At 41.1% G+C, this 17551-nt stretch overlaps 1 protein-coding gene across 2 annotated transcripts in view; it reads left to right on the top strand.

Moving 5' to 3' along the window:
• The window catches only part of dnah2 (dynein, axonemal, heavy chain 2), a 66337-nt gene that overhangs the window by 12860 nt on the left and 35926 nt on the right, over positions 1–17551 (top strand). For both annotated transcript variants that reach the window (XM_085400394.1, XM_085400393.1), the window contains exons 17-39: positions 42–171; positions 264–452; positions 572–716; positions 816–1008; positions 1104–1304; positions 3139–3295; positions 3739–3913; positions 4589–4752; positions 4845–5006; positions 5143–5246; positions 5701–5857; positions 6906–6988; positions 9312–9492; positions 9826–9964; positions 10270–10487; positions 10595–10687; positions 10806–10931; positions 11269–11379; positions 11590–11784; positions 12120–12226; positions 14055–14244; positions 14541–14721; positions 16046–16173. In XM_085400394.1, the coding sequence (XP_085256520.1) occupies positions 42–171; positions 264–452; positions 572–716; positions 816–1008; positions 1104–1304; positions 3139–3295; positions 3739–3913; positions 4589–4752; positions 4845–5006; positions 5143–5246; positions 5701–5857; positions 6906–6988; positions 9312–9492; positions 9826–9964; positions 10270–10487; positions 10595–10687; positions 10806–10931; positions 11269–11379; positions 11590–11784; positions 12120–12226; positions 14055–14244; positions 14541–14721; positions 16046–16173 (3529 nt within the window). The remainder of the gene's footprint in view (positions 1–41; positions 172–263; positions 453–571; positions 717–815; positions 1009–1103; positions 1305–3138; positions 3296–3738; positions 3914–4588; positions 4753–4844; positions 5007–5142; positions 5247–5700; positions 5858–6905; positions 6989–9311; positions 9493–9825; positions 9965–10269; positions 10488–10594; positions 10688–10805; positions 10932–11268; positions 11380–11589; positions 11785–12119; positions 12227–14054; positions 14245–14540; positions 14722–16045; positions 16174–17551) is intronic.

Here is a 17551-nt window from a genome sequence, read left to right as displayed (position 1 = left end):
ATGTAAAGTATTATTTATTTAATTCAATTATTTTCATTTAGGAATCTGGAGTTTGAGGATGACCAGAAGGCTCACCTGCAGAACATTCTCCAAATACTTCGCTCAGCACACCAGGATATTGTCAATATCATGACCCGGATCTATGACATCTTGGCAGATGATGGACCTGAGGTATGTCCTCTGTTCATCTGCCATAATAATAATAATAATATTAGTTTCTATTGCAGTATTTTGTATGTTAAAATTGTGAAATGGTTTTTAAGGTCCAGGAGCACTGGGTGAACTACATAGAGAGGGTGGATCATATGATAGAAGAAGCTTTCAACAGTAACATCAAAAACTCCTTGAAGAAGCTATCCAGAGCGATCAACGGTGACAGCAAGACTACACCCAGCCCCCTGTTTAAAGTCCTCGTTACCCTCCACAGTGCAGCTCCACAAATGGCTCCAAAGGTACTAGATACCTGTTTTAATCCGGTTCAGTCATTGATATTGATTTGTTGACATTGTGAAGGGACATGTCCATATATGTTAACAGTTTAAAACATGAGTATGTGGGTCTCTTTTAACAGGTAGCGTTTTCCCCAACTCTCAGAAAGCTTGCTCAGGTTGTGAATGTTATGCCTCAGCTCATCAGTCTCATCTCAGAATTTAAACGACTCCAAGAACTTCTCTCCAACCAAGAGTCCCAGAAGGATCCCATACACATCATTATAGGTCAGAACATTTTTTTAAAACATAAAAATACAGTATAAACATATATGTCACCATGTCTGTAATTCTATCCTTTAACTCTGATGCTGTTTGATCCACCAGGGCAAGATGAGGGGATAAAAAAGATTCAGGCTGCAATTGCCTCAGGGATGACAGCCAATGCCAGCCAATTGCAATCTCATTTAAAAAACTGGGACAAATACAGGGACATCTGGGAGATGAATAAGGATTCCATTATACAACGCTACCAGAGACTTAACCTACCACTGTCTTCTTTTGATGCAGATATACAAAGGTACTGTGAAATATAATCTAAATATTTAACGTTGTTCTCTTGAGTCGTCCACAAAGTTTTTTTTCTGCAATATTTTATCACGTCTTGACTTCCAGGTACTCAGAGAAGGCCAGCAGTGTTCAACAAGAAGAGACGGTGCTTAACATCCAGTTTGTCATGCTGGACTGTTCACCGCTCAAGTCTTCCTTGGTGCAGCACTGTAATGAGTGGCAAACCAAGTTCACTCAGCTTCTCAGTGACATGGCCAGCATGCGCCTAAAAGAACTTCATGCCTCCCTGGAAGACAGTGCCAGCAGGTGGGAAATCAGTGAAATAACCTTATCGTACAGGGGGGTTTATGTCGCTGACTCTGGGACCTAGTAGATGAATTATATTCACTAGATTTCTTGTGAATATAATTAATCAAGAGTTAATGTTTGAGGACTCATTTCCTAGAAATTCCGTATGTTTTAAGGTCAATATTTAATGTTGTTTGAAGTGAAGAAGTCTTATAAAAGTTTACCAAAAATGTCATTCTACTGAGAAAAAGACATCAGTTATATAAGTGTTATCAAAGAGGAGTTTGTGTGAGCTGTGCGCTATCCAGTACATGCTTTGATCATGAATTACGAATTGAATGTCAGCGCTTGTTTGCCTGAAGCCCTTAACAGCAACATCTACAGGTCAGCCCACGCAGTGCAGGCTGCTACCCTTTTTAATTTTTCATATTTATTTCCTATCTTATTCATAGCCTTTCCTTTTTTGTTTTCTTTAGGTCACGAGCAGTTGTCCAAGCATTTCACTACATATCGTACTGTGTATGACTGTGTACGTGACAAATAAAATTTGAATTTGAATTTGAATTTGAATTTGCTTTGCCCACACACACTTGCAATCTTGTGCACTTTTAGCAGAAAAATGTAATTGTATGCTACACTTAACCGGCATTTGATACAATCTTTTCCAAACTTAGCTTCGGAGCAGTCGGCAGCGCTAAGTGTATTTAATTAAGCAGAGACCTTGTGAAAGAATTGAAAATAATTTATCGAAGCACAGAGGTTGGGAAGTAACATGCAATTACAATCACATAACAAGCAGTTATTTTAGATGTTTGGATGCTGGGTAAAATATAAATAGAGCAAAATACAATGATTTTATTCACATTAAAACACAGAAAACAAGTTAATGTTTAAACTGAAAAAATATTCGCTTGTTTATAATTTAATGGCAGTAACACATCTGGGACACAGACTGTGTTGTAGCCCATCTTCTGTGAATAACAATCCATTTACAGCTATAAACTAAGTAGACCAGCTGCTGGACTAAGTAGACGAATGCTGTCCAATAGTATTGTAGCTGTTCAACAGTCGGTCTTCTTTATGTTTTTCGTTTGATGATGCATCAAATGTTTTCAATTGGTGAAAGGTCTGGACTGCAGACAGGCCACTTCTGAACCCAGACTCTTCTACTGTGAAGACATGCAGTTGTATTAGATGCAGTATACTGCTTAACATTGCTTTGCTGAAATAACCACTAGATGCATTTTTCTTTTGCCCATGTTCATTTCTGAGAAACTGTCTCACTAAGATGCTCATTTTACACCCAGTAATGTCAGTGAGCTGCTGCCAATGAATCTAATTAGTTGCAAGATGTTCCTTTTGTTGCCTTATCCCATCTCAGTTTAAACATTTTATATGTTTTATCTGTTTTTAATGTATTAATGAGTATACAGTGTGGGTTTATGATAGCACAACATACACAACGTTCATGCTAGTGGGGTACAGTTATGCAAAACATCACATATGTCATTAATTTATTCTTAATAGGCTACCAAACTGTAGCCTAACGAGACTTTTAGTGGGTCTTATAGTCTGTTGTATTTGGGTTTTCAGGAGTGACATGACATTTCATCTGTCTCTTCTGTCCTCTGAACACTTGCAGTCTTAGTGGGCACTTAATTGACTGTTGACTTTTTACAAATCCTGCAAGTGTGACTATATCGTGCATATTAGGGCATGTTTTAGGGTACAGAACATGAAGATGAAGGGACGATCCAGTTAACATTGCCGAAATGAATGTTAATGAATGAATATAATAAAAAGCAAATCTGACTTTGTGTTGTATTTGTTTGTATGTACTATGTGTGCTTAGGCTGAAAAAATCTCCCCAGACGCTGACGGAGCTCAGTGAGAGCCAAAAGCTCTTGGAGACTCTCCAGAGCAATTTAGCCAAGACCGAAGCTCAGATTCCTGTCATCCATGAACAGTTTGCTATCCTCGGCAAATATGAAGTCCCAGTGGAACAAGATGTAGGTGCCTTGTTCATCCCTAAACAAACTGAAAAAGCACATGTTTTTGTGTATGTATTATATACAATCACATTGGATTTTCACATTGTCTTTGTATCGCTGTAAAGTCTATCCAGTTATCTCTCTCAGTTATTCCAAGAGTACTGCTGGTGTTGCTTATGAGCGACATGCCGAATAAAATGTCTTTCATATTGTTTTGATATTGACAGTAATTGTGCAGTTACACAGAGGGTGAAGTTTATCATTCATTGGCCTCAGATAGTATCAAAATATAGTTTACCAATCAAAACATATCTTTTCTAATCAAGGCCAAATTTATTTTGTATACCTTGAAGGTTTCTGAGTGTCTGCACACATATACACACTGTTGGAACATGTCATGAAGAAATGCATTCCCTCTAATCATGATTCAGTTCTGCTGACTGTGTTCGGTTTCTCTGCAGGTGCAGGAAATGCGTGATGTGCTGAATGAGGAGTGGGTGTGGTTCCAGCAGGTGTTGATCGACAGTGACATCATGCTGCAGAAACAAAAGGAAAAGTTTAAGAACAGCCTCCTCCTCTCGTACGAGGAGTTGAAGAAGAAGGTTGAGGCCACTGTGGAGGAGTTCAGTGCCACAGGTCACAGTCCCTCTCTCTATCTCCCTCATTTGCTCTTTCACATATTCAGATACTTTGTTTTCAAGTTTGTCATGATTTTGTGATTGCGCACCTTTCACTTGTTCTGTTTCTTTTTTTCTCATTAACGATCTAAATTAAGCCTCTTTTGGAACAATACCCAGTTTCTAATCTTTTCTTGACCCTGTATCTCTATGCTTTGTTACTCATAATACTTCATCTTTATAATGCACCTCACCTTTTCCACCTCTTCTGCCTTTTCCTGCTGCTTTTATGTCCAATATTATCTTTTTTTCCTATTTAGAAGGTTTTACTTTTGTTTCACGTCCTATTTTCATTACTTCCACTCAAAGTCTTTGTATGTTCAGTGGTTGGTGAATAGACTAATAGACCAATATTAAATCCTTTGTAAGCGCTCTAAAAAAGTGATAAAAGAAATGTTTCCACAGTTAGATAATATAAACAGAAATATTACATAAGACATACTACTTAGGACAACTTGGTAGAAACAGTATGACTTAATCTTTGCTCTTATTTTTTCAAGGCTTAGGTCAGTCTTAGTGTGTTTGGACAATGTTTGTTTCTTCATGTTTTTTTTCCAGTGCTAAACAGATGATTAATGTTTATGTGCCTTCATGAGTGCATACCTCACTACGTTTTTTACATTTGCATATCCAGGTCCATTTAACAGTGCACTGAGCACTGACTTGGCCTTAAAACAAATAGCAGAGCATCGTAGCCAACTGGAGACTCTGAAACAGGAAGAAAGCACCATCCTCGATGGGCTGAGATTCTTCAAAATAGAACAAGCCCCCTCCAAAAGCATACGGACTCTGGAGAAGGTGTGGACCAGCACTAGGCTCAGAATGTTAACATAGCATTGGTGCAACACAGTAACATTTGATGACAATAAATTGTGCTATGTGGTTTGTAGGACTTGGACCAACTGCAGCAGGTCTGGGATATCACAGAGGAATGGAACGGCAACTGGAATATCTGGAAGGCTGGCCAGTTTGGTACACTGCAGACAGAGAGCTTGGAGACTGCCGCACAGGACATGTTTAAAAAACTCCATAAACTCCAGAGAGATCTGAAGGTCAGTACTTCATTGAAGACAGTCTAGTGACTGCTAAATTTACAAAATTTGTTGCCAAATCACAAAATGCAGTACCTAACAATACTTGACATTTTCATCACACAGCTGTGAGGATGTGATCTCTGTCTGATTGCAGGATAAACAGTGGGATATTGTAGATTTCTCCAAGAACAAGATTGACCAGTTTAGGCAGGTCATCCCGCTCATTGCTGATCTGAGGAACCCAGCCATAAGAGACAGGTACTGACTGAAAACAGGCTCTCTGTTGTCATTTCAGTATATGTTGGATGTGTTAAAATGAATGAAGCATCTGTGTGCCTAATGGGGTTGGTTTACAACTACAAATGAGCATCATTAAAAGATTAGAGAATTAAGACTGTGAGCAGTTTATTGCTTGTAGCTAAGTTGCTAGTGTCTCAAATCAAGAACTGCCACAAAGTGTTAGCTGACACTCCCCCTCTTTTACACTTTGTTTCTTTCTCTTCTTACAAACAGAAGATTTTCCTAGCTTTGTTTTTTAGATACAACAGACATGAGTTACATTACTGCATCACTATTACCACACTGTTTACACACTAAAAATTCACGAGTGCTTTTGAAATAAAGACCTGTGTGTTCTTGCAATTAGCCTTGCATATTTCTTCATCTGAGAAAAGTGGGACAAGAATAACTTAACTTAAAATGCGTCTTTCAGGCACTGGAAGCAGATCTCTGAGGAGCTGCAGTATTCTTTTGACCCAACCAGTGTTGAATTCACCCTGGAAAAGATCATATCTCTCGGCTTCAACATGTATGCTGGAAACATCTGCGAGATCTCTGGAGCCGCCACCAAGGAACTCTCCATAGAACAGGTGTTTTTTAATAAATATAGACAGGTGCTCAGTGGGAACTTTTGTGGCACTGTGAGTGAAAGCGAGCCTGAAGGGAGCAATTGCTTGATGTGGTTTAGTCAGTATTACCCTATCAGAATCTGAAATTTAAATTCTCCATTAGGTTTCAGAAAGTGTTTCCTTCCAGGTCACACAATTCATCCAGCCATCCATTTTCTAGGTTATGGAGCCAGCACTCTAAGCCAAGACCTCCCTCTCGTCAGCCTCCTCCTTCGGCTCATTCGGGTGGGAGATTATATCTCCAGGCCTTCCGAAGTCAGCCTAGAGATTTAATCGCTCTAGCGAATGCGATGCCCAAACCACCTCAGTCGGTTATAGTAGCAGTAACAGAGTCGCAGCTATAATCTGAGTCCTTCCCAAATAGAAGAACTACTCACTTTATTGACAAGGGAGATCTCAGCCACCCTCTGGAGGGAGCTCATTTCTGCTGCTTGTATTTCCAACCTCGTTCTTTAATCCCTACCAAGAGCTCGTGGCTATGGGTGAGGGTAGGAACATAGATCGAACACACTCTTTCACACTCTTCACTACAACAGACTGCTACAGCATCCGCATTACAGCAAAAACAGCACCAATCTATCACTTTCCCCTCTCCACTCTCCAATCACTTATTCATAATACCTCCACTCAGGGCAGCACCTTGTCCCTGACCTGGCCTGGGCACTCCACTGTATCCCAGCTGAAACCAGCTCACACTCGGAGGTGCTAATTCTTATTCCCGCCACCTCAGACCCAGTGATAGGGAAAAGAATCTCTTGTAAGAGGTCACAAAAGAGCGATTGGAAAAGAAATTTTGTCATTATGCAAATGTAAAAGTTCTCCATCCCCAGTGAATTCATACACTAAAACTCAAAGCTAAGGTGAATTGTGCTCTGTTATTAATCGGGTCATATGACTGTCTCATCAATCAAGTTGGGTCAATATGAAAAGACTGGAAATATTTCCTCATTATTTTGCTAGGTCAGTGTGGTTTTTCTCTTAAAAGTGCTTTTTATGTGTGACATTGAAGGGTCTGAAGGGTATCACCAAGACGTGGAAGGAAATGACCCTGGACATAGCACCTTACAAAGACGAAGGCCACTATCGACTGAGGTGAGAAAGTGAGCCCCCCCTGTCCCCTTCTGGCTGCCTCTGCCTCAATTTTATCCCACAACTTAGACATTCACATTACTCACACCCTCATTACACATACATATAGGATCTTGGGGGTGGGCACAATACACGGAGTCCAAGTTACCATCAGGGTGTACACCTCACCCCTGGCTTCGTTGCCCACCTCTCAATTTTAAATACATGTAGACATTGAGGGCTAACAGGAGGGACTATGCGCTTACCTGCTGCTCTCTGGCAGGTAGCTCCATGCCCTCCTGGGTTTTAATTGCACCTTAGAACACACATGCATCAACACTACTATGAGCGGGTGGAGGGAGGTTTGGAGTCTTTTCTCACCCCCGTTCTCTGCGGCCTGCTGGAGCAGGGGGGGCTGGGAGGAGTTGGCCGTCCGGCTGCGGTCTGGTGTGTGGGGCCTCCCTGCTGCTGCGGAGTCGGGGCGGTCTGCCTCTCCCCACCGCAGGGAAAAGGGTAACACCACCTGGGTCTGGGTGCAGTTCCCCCCTCCAGGGGCAGGGGTACCTAGACCCGGTATGTAGAGTACGCTTGGGGAGTGTGATTGCGTATACAGCGTCTCTTTATATTTGTCTCCACGTCGGTTGAGTGTAAAGTGCACATGAGAGCATGAGGGTGGGAATGGATGTTTGTGTTTGTGTGTGCCTGTATGTTTGTATCTATATGTCAGGTTGGGTATCAGACGCCACCTCTCTGGGGACATCTCGGGCCTTCCAAGGTTTGGAGGCCTATCTCCACCCACCACCACTTCCCCTGCCGGTGGCGGACTCCCTCAGGTGTCGGTGCGTTGGTGGTTCTTTGTATCTGGGGGTGGGCGTCCGGGTACACACCGGCTCACTCCTTGGCGGCCGCTTATTGGGGCTCGCTCGGGCCATTTCGGAGGTGGGGTGCCCCCGGCCTCTCGGCCTGGGGCTCGGTCACTCAGGCACAGCTGGCTACCAGCGGAGCCCACGGGCGCGTCACTGCAACTCCCCCTGGCTTCTGCTCCGCGGCTGCTGAATGAGCCCTCATCTGGGACTCTCCTTAGCTCTTACTGGAACAGTGGCGCAGCTGCCCCTCTGTGGGTCTTCCTTGGTCTCTTGTGTTCTGGGGGCCTCTGGATGTCTGGAGTTTTGATCTCCTCCATACCCGCTTGATACCATAAAGGACGGGGCTGTGGCTCCCCCACACTCCCTAACAGATCATTACATGGAGAAACCTTTGGAATGCAAGCATGCTGATCCACACAGGTATGCACACAGGTATGCACACATGGGTATTCACAGACGCGGACTAAAGCTTTCTTGGCTGCTGCCTCAAAGCACACTGTGCGCTGTCTATCTTGCGTGCTGAACAATATCGTTTATTATTTAGTAACTATTGATATCTATGACTAGGTAGTTTATTGTGATGGTGCTTTTTTTTTTCTATTTATTATGTTGCTCTTTGTTGTTTGCTGTCTCCTCTGTTTGTTTGGGTTTTTTTTTCTCCATACAGGTGACCCAGGAGTTTGTTTTTTTTGTTGTTTTTTTTCTCTCTTCCCCCCCTTCTCACCGTCTCTTCTCCCCTTTAGTTTTCTTTCTTTCTCTCCCCCTCTTTCTTTCATTCTTTCCCCCTGTCCTATTAAAAAAAAAAAAAAAAGATGACAAAGGATGAACTGAAGCTCCGCCATCACGTGATGTCACATGCTGCTGTTTCTGATGTCACTTAAAAAAAAAAATAAAAATAAAAAAAAAGAGAAAGTGAGCCTTGAAGGCACGGTTTAGAGAAGAAAAGAAAAAGACGTTTTCCATCAAACCTCAGTATTCATCATACCTTTATGTATTTGCATCACGGTCAGTTCAGTACAGCTCAGCACTGTCATGAGGTTAGGTTTTCATACTCTACACGCCTGTGTTACGTCTCTATATACTATAGAGCATATATCCAATGGATCTGAGAGTAATGTGATTGTTTAAGAAGTTAGAATGAGCAGATGTGTCAGCGGGAATGTTTAAGCCATCCGCTGCATACAAACTGAGTCAGACCTCAGATCCAGTTTAATCAGCAGGCCTGAGCCATTGCTGCTGATTTTACAGTGCCGCTGATCCACACTGAACATGATGAAAGCAGGCAGAGGGGAAGATACACAGTGACACTAATTCAGCAGACTCTGTGCACGGTTAATGCAGAACAGGGCACCACAGCTGTGCAACAGTTTCACTGAAACATTGTTGCTGCGTGTAAACTAACAGAGTGAAGTAATATTAGTCTTACAATCCAATTTTAAGCAGTCGTCAGTGGTCATGGTTACCCTCCTCTTGTCTCCCAGGAGCACAGAAGAGGTTTTCCAGGCACTGGAGGACAACCAAGTTATTTTGTCCACAATGAAGGCATCTCGGTTTGTCAAAGCCTTTGAACAGGAGGTGGACCGCTGGGAGCGTCAGCTCTCCCATGTGCTGGAAGTCACTGACATGATCCTTAATGTGCAACGGCACTGGATTTATTTGGAGGTACAAGCAACCCAGGCAGAGTACTTCTAAAATATATATTTGGTTATTTTATTGTGTTTGAATACTAGTTATTTGATTTATACATGTATTATTTTTATGAATTATTTTGCGCATGCAACGGATGGAAGTTTCTTGTATTGATAACAATTTAGTTGCATGTTGTCATTCCTTTTCAGTCTTTATCCATCGCTGTCTTGTTTTGTTTTCTCATTTCAGTTTTCTTGCTGCTCCCTTTGAGCATTTCATTTTCTTTTCTTTTTCAGGATAGAATTGAGCTTTGTCTGTTCCTTAGTGTCTGTAACTATATATTTAAATGCTCTTTTATTCACCCAGAACATTTTCCAAGGAAAGGACATCCGGGAGCAGTTGCCTCATGAGTGCAAAGAATTTGAAGACATAAGTTCTAGTTGGAAAACCATTATGGGTTGTCTCCACAAGGATAAAAATGCCTTGCAGGGAACACACAAGCCTGGTATGACATGTTACTTTAAAGAATGTGCTCTTATTAAAACTGTAGCACACAGTGTCTTCAGGCCCTAAAAATCCCTTAACAACTCTATAAGAATATTTCATGAGTTCAGAGCCCAAATGTAAGTTTGAAACTTTTAAAAAAAGTCCTTAACTTTTAAATATTTAACATAATATGTAACATCTAAAATATCAGTATAGAAGAGGTTAGCTAAACAAGGATTTGGATTGAGCAAAAAGAATTCCAAGTCATCTAATTTGTAAAATAAAAATGTGTTTTAAGTCTATGATCTACGCTGTGCCTTGCAGGTTTGCCAGAGAAGCTGTCACAGATGGGTTTTGAGCTGGAGGAAATCCTTAAAGCCTTGGACACATACCTGGAGACCAAAAGGCAGATCTTCCCGAGGTTCTATTTCCTGTCCAATGATGACGTTCTGGAGATCTTGGGACAATCACAGAATCCACAAGCCATGCAGCCTCACCTGAAGAAGTGTTTTGACAACATTAAGAGCCTGTCCACTGAAAAGGCAGGGACAATCATACTCTGTGATCAGTGCTACACATTTACTGTGTACTGGAAACACTCTGCTTTGTCCTAAATAACTGGATTTCCTTCAAAATGTGTGTTTTCTAGACAAAGCTTAAAACACTAGCTGCTGGGATGTTCTCTGCTGATGGGGAGTTTGTTTCTTTATATGAAAAAGTGGAACTGAACAAACCTGTGGAGGTACAGCACTAACAATGATCCAAATTATAATATGACAGGGGTGTTGTGGTGATAAATGCAGTGGAGAAGATCATGATACTGAATGTGAGCACCAGTTTATTTGCATGTGTGCATGCAGGAGTGGCTGTGCGAGCTGGAGCATAGCATGCGCCTTACACTAAAGGAGTCCCTGAAGGACTGCCTTGTAGACTTGAAGAGGATATCAGGACCAAGAGACAAATGGGTCCGAGCTTGGCCAGGACAGGTATGTCTGGTTTTGGCTTTCCTGCCCTGCCTTTTCTTCTTCTCTTATCTGATTTTCTCATTCACTGGCACTGATGCAGTTACTGCTCCTGCACATCCTGTTGATAATGTAGAAATCCCAGTGGCTTAAATAAAACTTATTTCTTTCCAGTTTAAAAGAGATTTACTCATCTTGTGTATTTGGTTAAGTAATAAGCTACTTTACTCTTCTTATATATTATTTGTATCAAATTTATGGCATTGGCCTTTTAGTTTATAAAGTTAATAAGTCATTACATTTGCAACCAATTTTAATATTAAAGTAAGATTAAAACAAGGATTATTTCTTCCTGTTTTAGATGATAATCACAGCTAGTCAGATCCAGTGGACTGCTGATGTCACAAGAGCTCTCATTAACTGCAAAGAGAGAGCTGACAAAGCCCCCCTGAAGTCCATGAAGAAGAAACAGGTTTGACTGACTTTTTGCCACTTCACTAAACTTCTGAAAGTGTGTAAATACCATATTCTTTTTTGTTGGTGTCACACTATTTTATATCCACAAAAACATGTGGGTATTTAAACATGTGCGGTTATAGTGCATAGCTGTCATGTTGACAATAAAAAATGACCACGCATCAAATAAATTTGTCAAATTTTTTGGCACAACTGTCTTTCTCAGGTCTCCATGCTTCAGTGCTATTCAGAGATCATTCGTGGTAACTTGCCCAAAGTCCTGCGTTTGAAGATCGTAGCTCTGGTGACAGTAGAGGTTCATGCTCGGGATGTTATTGATAAGCTGGCCAAGGCAGGTTGCTACGATGTCAGTGCCTTTGAGTGGGTCTCTCAGCTGCGGCTTTACTGGGAAAAAGACCAGGTAAGCTGACCGCAAGACACTGATAGAACAGGTGAGTTGATAAATTGCTTTTATCAGTGGATTGTGGTGGTTAAAGGAACATTTATGCAGGTGGTATAAGTAACATTTAGTAAAGATGGGATTAAATTAGCATCTTGTTTGTTAAAAGTTAAAAAACAGTACTTAGTCTGAGCTAGCCTGCTGTGCTATGTTGGTATATACAGCTTCTCATATCGAATAGACAAATGAAAGTACTAGCTAATCACTTTCATTAGATTAATGTAAGCTTAGTAATTTAGTACAAAATATTTAAACTCTTTTAGTTTCAGTTTTGTTTTGTTTTGTTTTTACCCCAGGGGAATGCAATGAATTGTATAATCCGACAGACCAACACAGAGTTCAACTATGGATATGAGTACCTGGGCAACTCGGGACGGCTCGTCATTACTCCGCTTACCGACAGGTGACCTCATTACTCAGTTAATGCACACACAGACATCCAGAGTGTAATGATTTTCACCTTGGGCATCTTTTTGGTCCTAGAAAAAAACCTACTGTAGCACGCACTGGCACTAAAGTGTTTGTCAAAAAGTGTGCTGGAGTCAAATTTTCACTTCTTCAAATATTTGTTTTTTGTCTAGCATTACATTTTCCATTTTTTATTTGGCTAATATTTGTAAAAAATATGGTAGATAGCAATTCAACTTGGATGCCTTGAAAATGATAACTAGTGCTCGCAGCACAGTTCCCTGACCCTTGCTGAGCATCAGGTACAGTGGCTGTGTAAAAGTTTTCTGTTTTCTACATTCAATGATCAGATCTATGATATGCCGAGGTTGTGTTCTCCCACTACAGGTACACATCTTTCCATCTGTTCTTTTCATTGGCTGACAGAGAGATGCACATAAACGAGTTCTTGGATAGTCACTAGACTTTGTGTGAAAAATAAAACGGAAGACATTCTGTCTGTCAAGATGGTCTCTGAGTGCTATTTTTGCATGTAAATGTAGACAAAACCACAGCACAGCTATGTGGTGCATTTCGGTCATATGTCCTTACAAGTCCTTAAGTACAGATTATACAAGACAGTCACAAAATTTTACAGGTTATCAAGACAAAAATTAAATTTCGCTTAAAGATGGCTGTAGTTTGACTACTAAGACTGATGATTACTACAAAGCAAAAGTTATCAGAATCCCAGTAGCCCATAATATACTTCTATAATAGTTACGTATTTTTAGCTCTTCCTATAATAAATCTTTGTCTGTACAAAATATATAGCTACACCAGCTTAACTGGTGTTGTTTCAAACATGTGTCTGTATGTGTTTATGTCATAATGGCATATTGGATAACCTTATAGATATACTATGCTGCCAAAAGTGATCCCTCATTTACCGTCACATATACACATCCCATTCTTAATCCACAGAGTTTAATATGACGTCAGCCACCCTTCACAGCTGTAACAGTTTCAGCTTTTTTGATAATTTCTGACAATTCTTCTAGAAGCGCATTGTGAGGTCAAACACTGATGTTGGACGAGTAGGCCTGGCTCACAGCTTTTGCTCTAATTAATTCCAAAGGTTTTCTGTCAGGTTGAGGTCAGGACTCTGTGCAGGCCAGTCAGGTTCTTCCACACCACACTCACTCAGCCGTGTCTTTATGGACTTTGCTTTATGCACTGGTGTGCAGTCATGGCTGACCAGGAAGGGGCCGTCCCCAAACTGTTCCCACAAATTTCGAGCATGAACTTGTCCAAAATGTTGGTGCTGAAGCATTAAGAGTTTCTTTCACTGCAACTAAGTGACTGAATTGGCTGCACTCCACTCTTTCACCAATCTTTATAGAAACCGTCTGTATGCCTAGTTACTTGATTTTATACACCTGTGGCCATTAAAGTGATTGGAACACATGAATTCAATGATTTGGATGGGTTAGTGAATAATTTTGACAATATAGTGTACATATTAAGTAAGAAACACCATGATTCTATTTCGTATGGAAGCTTGTTTTTGCCACTGGAAAAAAAATGGCCTGGCAGACGTAACCTGAGATTTTGAATTATTATCTCACAATTTCAACTTTATGTAGCTCAAATTTTGACTCACTGACCAAATTTCTTGAAATTTTGACTTCTGAGTGACTTTTTTTGAAAGCTTTCTTTTTTTTATCTTGTGTGTGTTACAAAAATATTACTACTATGTTGCACAATAGTTCCAGTATGTGTTTAATACTTGTATTACCACATTTTTATTTGTCTGTAAAGTAAATGTCAGTGTTTTACTTCAGGTGTTACATGACTCTGACCACAGCACTTCATCTCCACCGTGGAGGCTCTCCTAAAGGCCCAGCTGGTACTGGAAAGACAGAGACAGTAAAGGACTTAGGAAAAGCTCTAGGCATGTATGTCATCGTAGTCAACTGCTCTGAAGGACTGGACTACAAGTCCATGGGACGCATGTACTCTGGCCTGGCTCAGGTAGGAAGTAGTAGAGATGATGATATCAGGTGACCACAATAACTGTAAAAATTGGTACATTAATGCTTTTCATGCCTTGAGTAATTACCAGCTGTGATGCTGTATGTAGTACATGACTGTATGAAAAATATCTAGCTGAAACCTTTTTGGCTTCAGTAAATTCTGAATAGCGTTTTCTTTTTGTGGTACTGACCCTTAGGCAGGCCAAAGGTTTTGCATGTCAGCTAAGGAAAAAACATAATCTACATAATCTGATTTCAAATTTGTGTGTATTTCATTATGTCCACCTCAAATAGACAGGAGCATGGGGATGCTTTGATGAGTTCAACCGTATCAACATTGAAGTGCTGTCGGTGGTGGCCCAGCAGATCCTGTCCATCCTGTCTGCTCTCACAGCTCTGCAGTCCAAGTTCTATTTTGAGGGACAACACATCCGTCTGGTCTCGTCATGTGGCATCTTTATCACCATGAATCCCGGTAGGTCAACAAAATTGTGCAATTGTCACCATATGTTTATAAGATAAGATAAGATAACCTTTATTAGTCCCACGCGTTAGAAATTTGTTGGGTTAAGGCTGCCAACCTTCGCCAGCGCCATCTTACCCTTCTGACCATACATACATTATAACATCACATGGGGAAGACAAGTCAGAGAGGTGTAACAATGGAAAATGCACAACATGAGGAAAGACGAGGAGAAAAAAGAACTCCCCCCAGACTGAGCTCCAACAGGGAGATCAGTTTGAGAACAGAAAAAAAACACCTCAGCACATGAATCAGCACATCTCACAACGTAGAAGACATAAGCTTTGAAGGTGTTTGGAGGGTGAGTGTAGGTCTGTGTCAGTGTACATGCATATGTGTGAGTGTGTGTTCCGTGTTCAGCCGAGAGAAAGTGTCCCTTCACCCGGTTAGGCAAAAGTCAACAGTCTTCGGTCGACGCGGGTGGCCTTGAATGAGGAGGGAGAAAGTCACAACACAGTCTTGTTATCTAAAGGAGAATTGTTATTCCCGTCAGCTTTTGCCTTGAGCATCCAGCTGATGCCAGGGGGGCCGCATGAGATGAAGATGGTAGCTGTTTTGGTTAGTGCGAACAAACTGCATCCAATTTTACAGTTGGTCTAATGTCCGTCACTGGTCACCAGGTCTCTCAATTCCCGTTGTTCCGCTCCAAGATGTTATCCATATAGCAGAGCCATGAGCTTCTCCAAGATCTTATCCATACTGTGTTCAAAAAACACAGTCTGAGCACTCACAGCCCCGCCCATCGTCTATCATGTTGGCCAGCATTGTGGGATTTTGAACAGCTGTAGCCGCTTCTTGTTCTTCGATAAGCCAGGTCCGAGCCAGCTCCAATCAGCCAGAACTCTGTTATCGTGGTTCCGAATTGGTAGAAGTCGTTCAATGTCCTCCATCAAGAGTGTCCCCAGACACGCGACGCAACCGACCACCGAGTATCCAGCAGCAAACCTCTCCTCAGGACAATCAGGCTCTCCCAGGCCCAGGAGTTGTCAGTTTCATTAAGGGACCAGTTGATCAAATCCATAATTCTTCTTTAGGTTTTTAGAGAACAAATCTGGGAGACTCTCTTAGTGTTAGAGAATAAGCGAGACTATACAAAAGACATGAGAAGCCAAACAGGAAAGATAAGGGAGAGGGAGAAAGTTTGACCGCCTCCGTCAAGAGCCAAGAGAAGAACATTAACCTATAGAGCAAGAGTTGACAGAAGAGGGGACCTGTACATGAAGATCTGTTTTATCCAAATCTAATCTATTTTCTCGCTTTCTTTTCTTTTCCTGAGGTTATGCTGGTCGTACTGAGCTTCCTGACAACCTGAAGTCCATGTTCAGACCTATATCAATGGTGGTGCCTGACTCTACTCTAATTGCTGAGATCCTGCTCTTTGGTGAGGGCTTCAACGACTGCAAGGTACTAACACTGTATGGAAACTGTATCCCAGCACTGTTCTGGGAAGGTAACAGAAGGCATTAATGCTACAAGCAAAATAACGGCAAGCAATATTAGCATTTAAGATTGAAGTGCGCTCTTTGCTAAAAGCATTAGATTTGTTGCTCTACTGGTCTAACACAAATATGTTGCTTTGGTTTTAGTGCAACAAAACTGTAATATATTCTGCAGGAATGATGCTGCAAGCAAGTGTTTGAATGGTAATGTCGTAGTCTTGGTTACTGCTTAAAAGAGTTGGAGTTTATCGTGGAGCATGAAGAGATTACATTACAGTATGTAACTGTTGGGATAAACTGAGATTTATGAGGTGCAAGAACAAAGTAGGTCAAAGACAGTATTGCAGGTAGTTTTCATCTATCTATGTATCTACTTCAGGATTGCAGGGGGGCTGGAACCTATCATAGCTATCATAGGATGAAAAGGCAGTACACCTACATACAACACAGGTTGGCAGTATACCTTAACACAGAGAAACATTCACACTTATGGCCAATTTGAAATAACCAGTTAATTAATTATGTATGTTTTCAGACTGTGGGAGAGAGCCACAGTAGCTAGAAAGAACCCATACAAACTCCACACAGAAAGGCCAGAGCTGTGAAGTGGATTTGAACCCAAGACCTTCTTGCAACGATTGTACCATCATGCTGCTAAGATGCCATAGGGACTATGTTTTTTCTGTACCAGAAAGCAGTTCCAGTGAAAAATGGCACTATTTTGAATTATTGTTACTAGTATGCCTTAAATTTACTCTGATTTAATTTTCCCAGGGGGCCACATGAGAAACTGGAACTGTTGTGGAGACCTACACTAATAAGCTGAACTCAGTTCTGCTCATTATTAATTTCATGTCTTTATAAAGTGCTACTGATAAGAGAATATGTTACGTTTGGAAATGTTAAATGCACAGTAAAAACGCCAACGTTTTATCACAATTTAATCAAAACTCCATAAAACACATGTGGATGTTTTTAAAAATCTAAAAAACTGTTAACTCGGGCGCTGGTTTAGCTCCGTGGGATGAGCAGGCGATCACATGCCGCACAGCTGAGAGCAGCTTTGAGTCCGACCCGTGGCACCAGGTCTTCCCCTCTCTCACTTTCCTGTTAGTCTTCACTGTTCCTAAAAAAAAAAAAAACATTAAAAAAGACAATTAACTTTATACAAAATGCTACTGTTATGTTGGTTAGAGTGTAATTACTTCATCTGCTATGATATTAGCAATGAAAGCAGCTATAGTGCTTTCATTGAGTGCTTGGGTGCCAGCTCCTCCATTATCTTAAACTCTTCAAATATCCCATATATAACGATGAGTAACAGAGCAATCTGTAAACTAAAG

The sequence above is a fragment of the Rhamphochromis longiceps genome, linkage group LG3, assembly GCF_057381845.1.
Source record: "Rhamphochromis longiceps isolate RC_006_pf linkage group LG3, R_longiceps_female_GT1.1, whole genome shotgun sequence".
Taxonomy (NCBI): Eukaryota; Metazoa; Chordata; class Actinopteri; order Cichliformes; family Cichlidae; genus Rhamphochromis; species Rhamphochromis longiceps.
The sequence above is the reverse complement of the archived record's forward strand: the minus strand, read 5'-3'. Positions and strand labels throughout refer to the sequence as shown.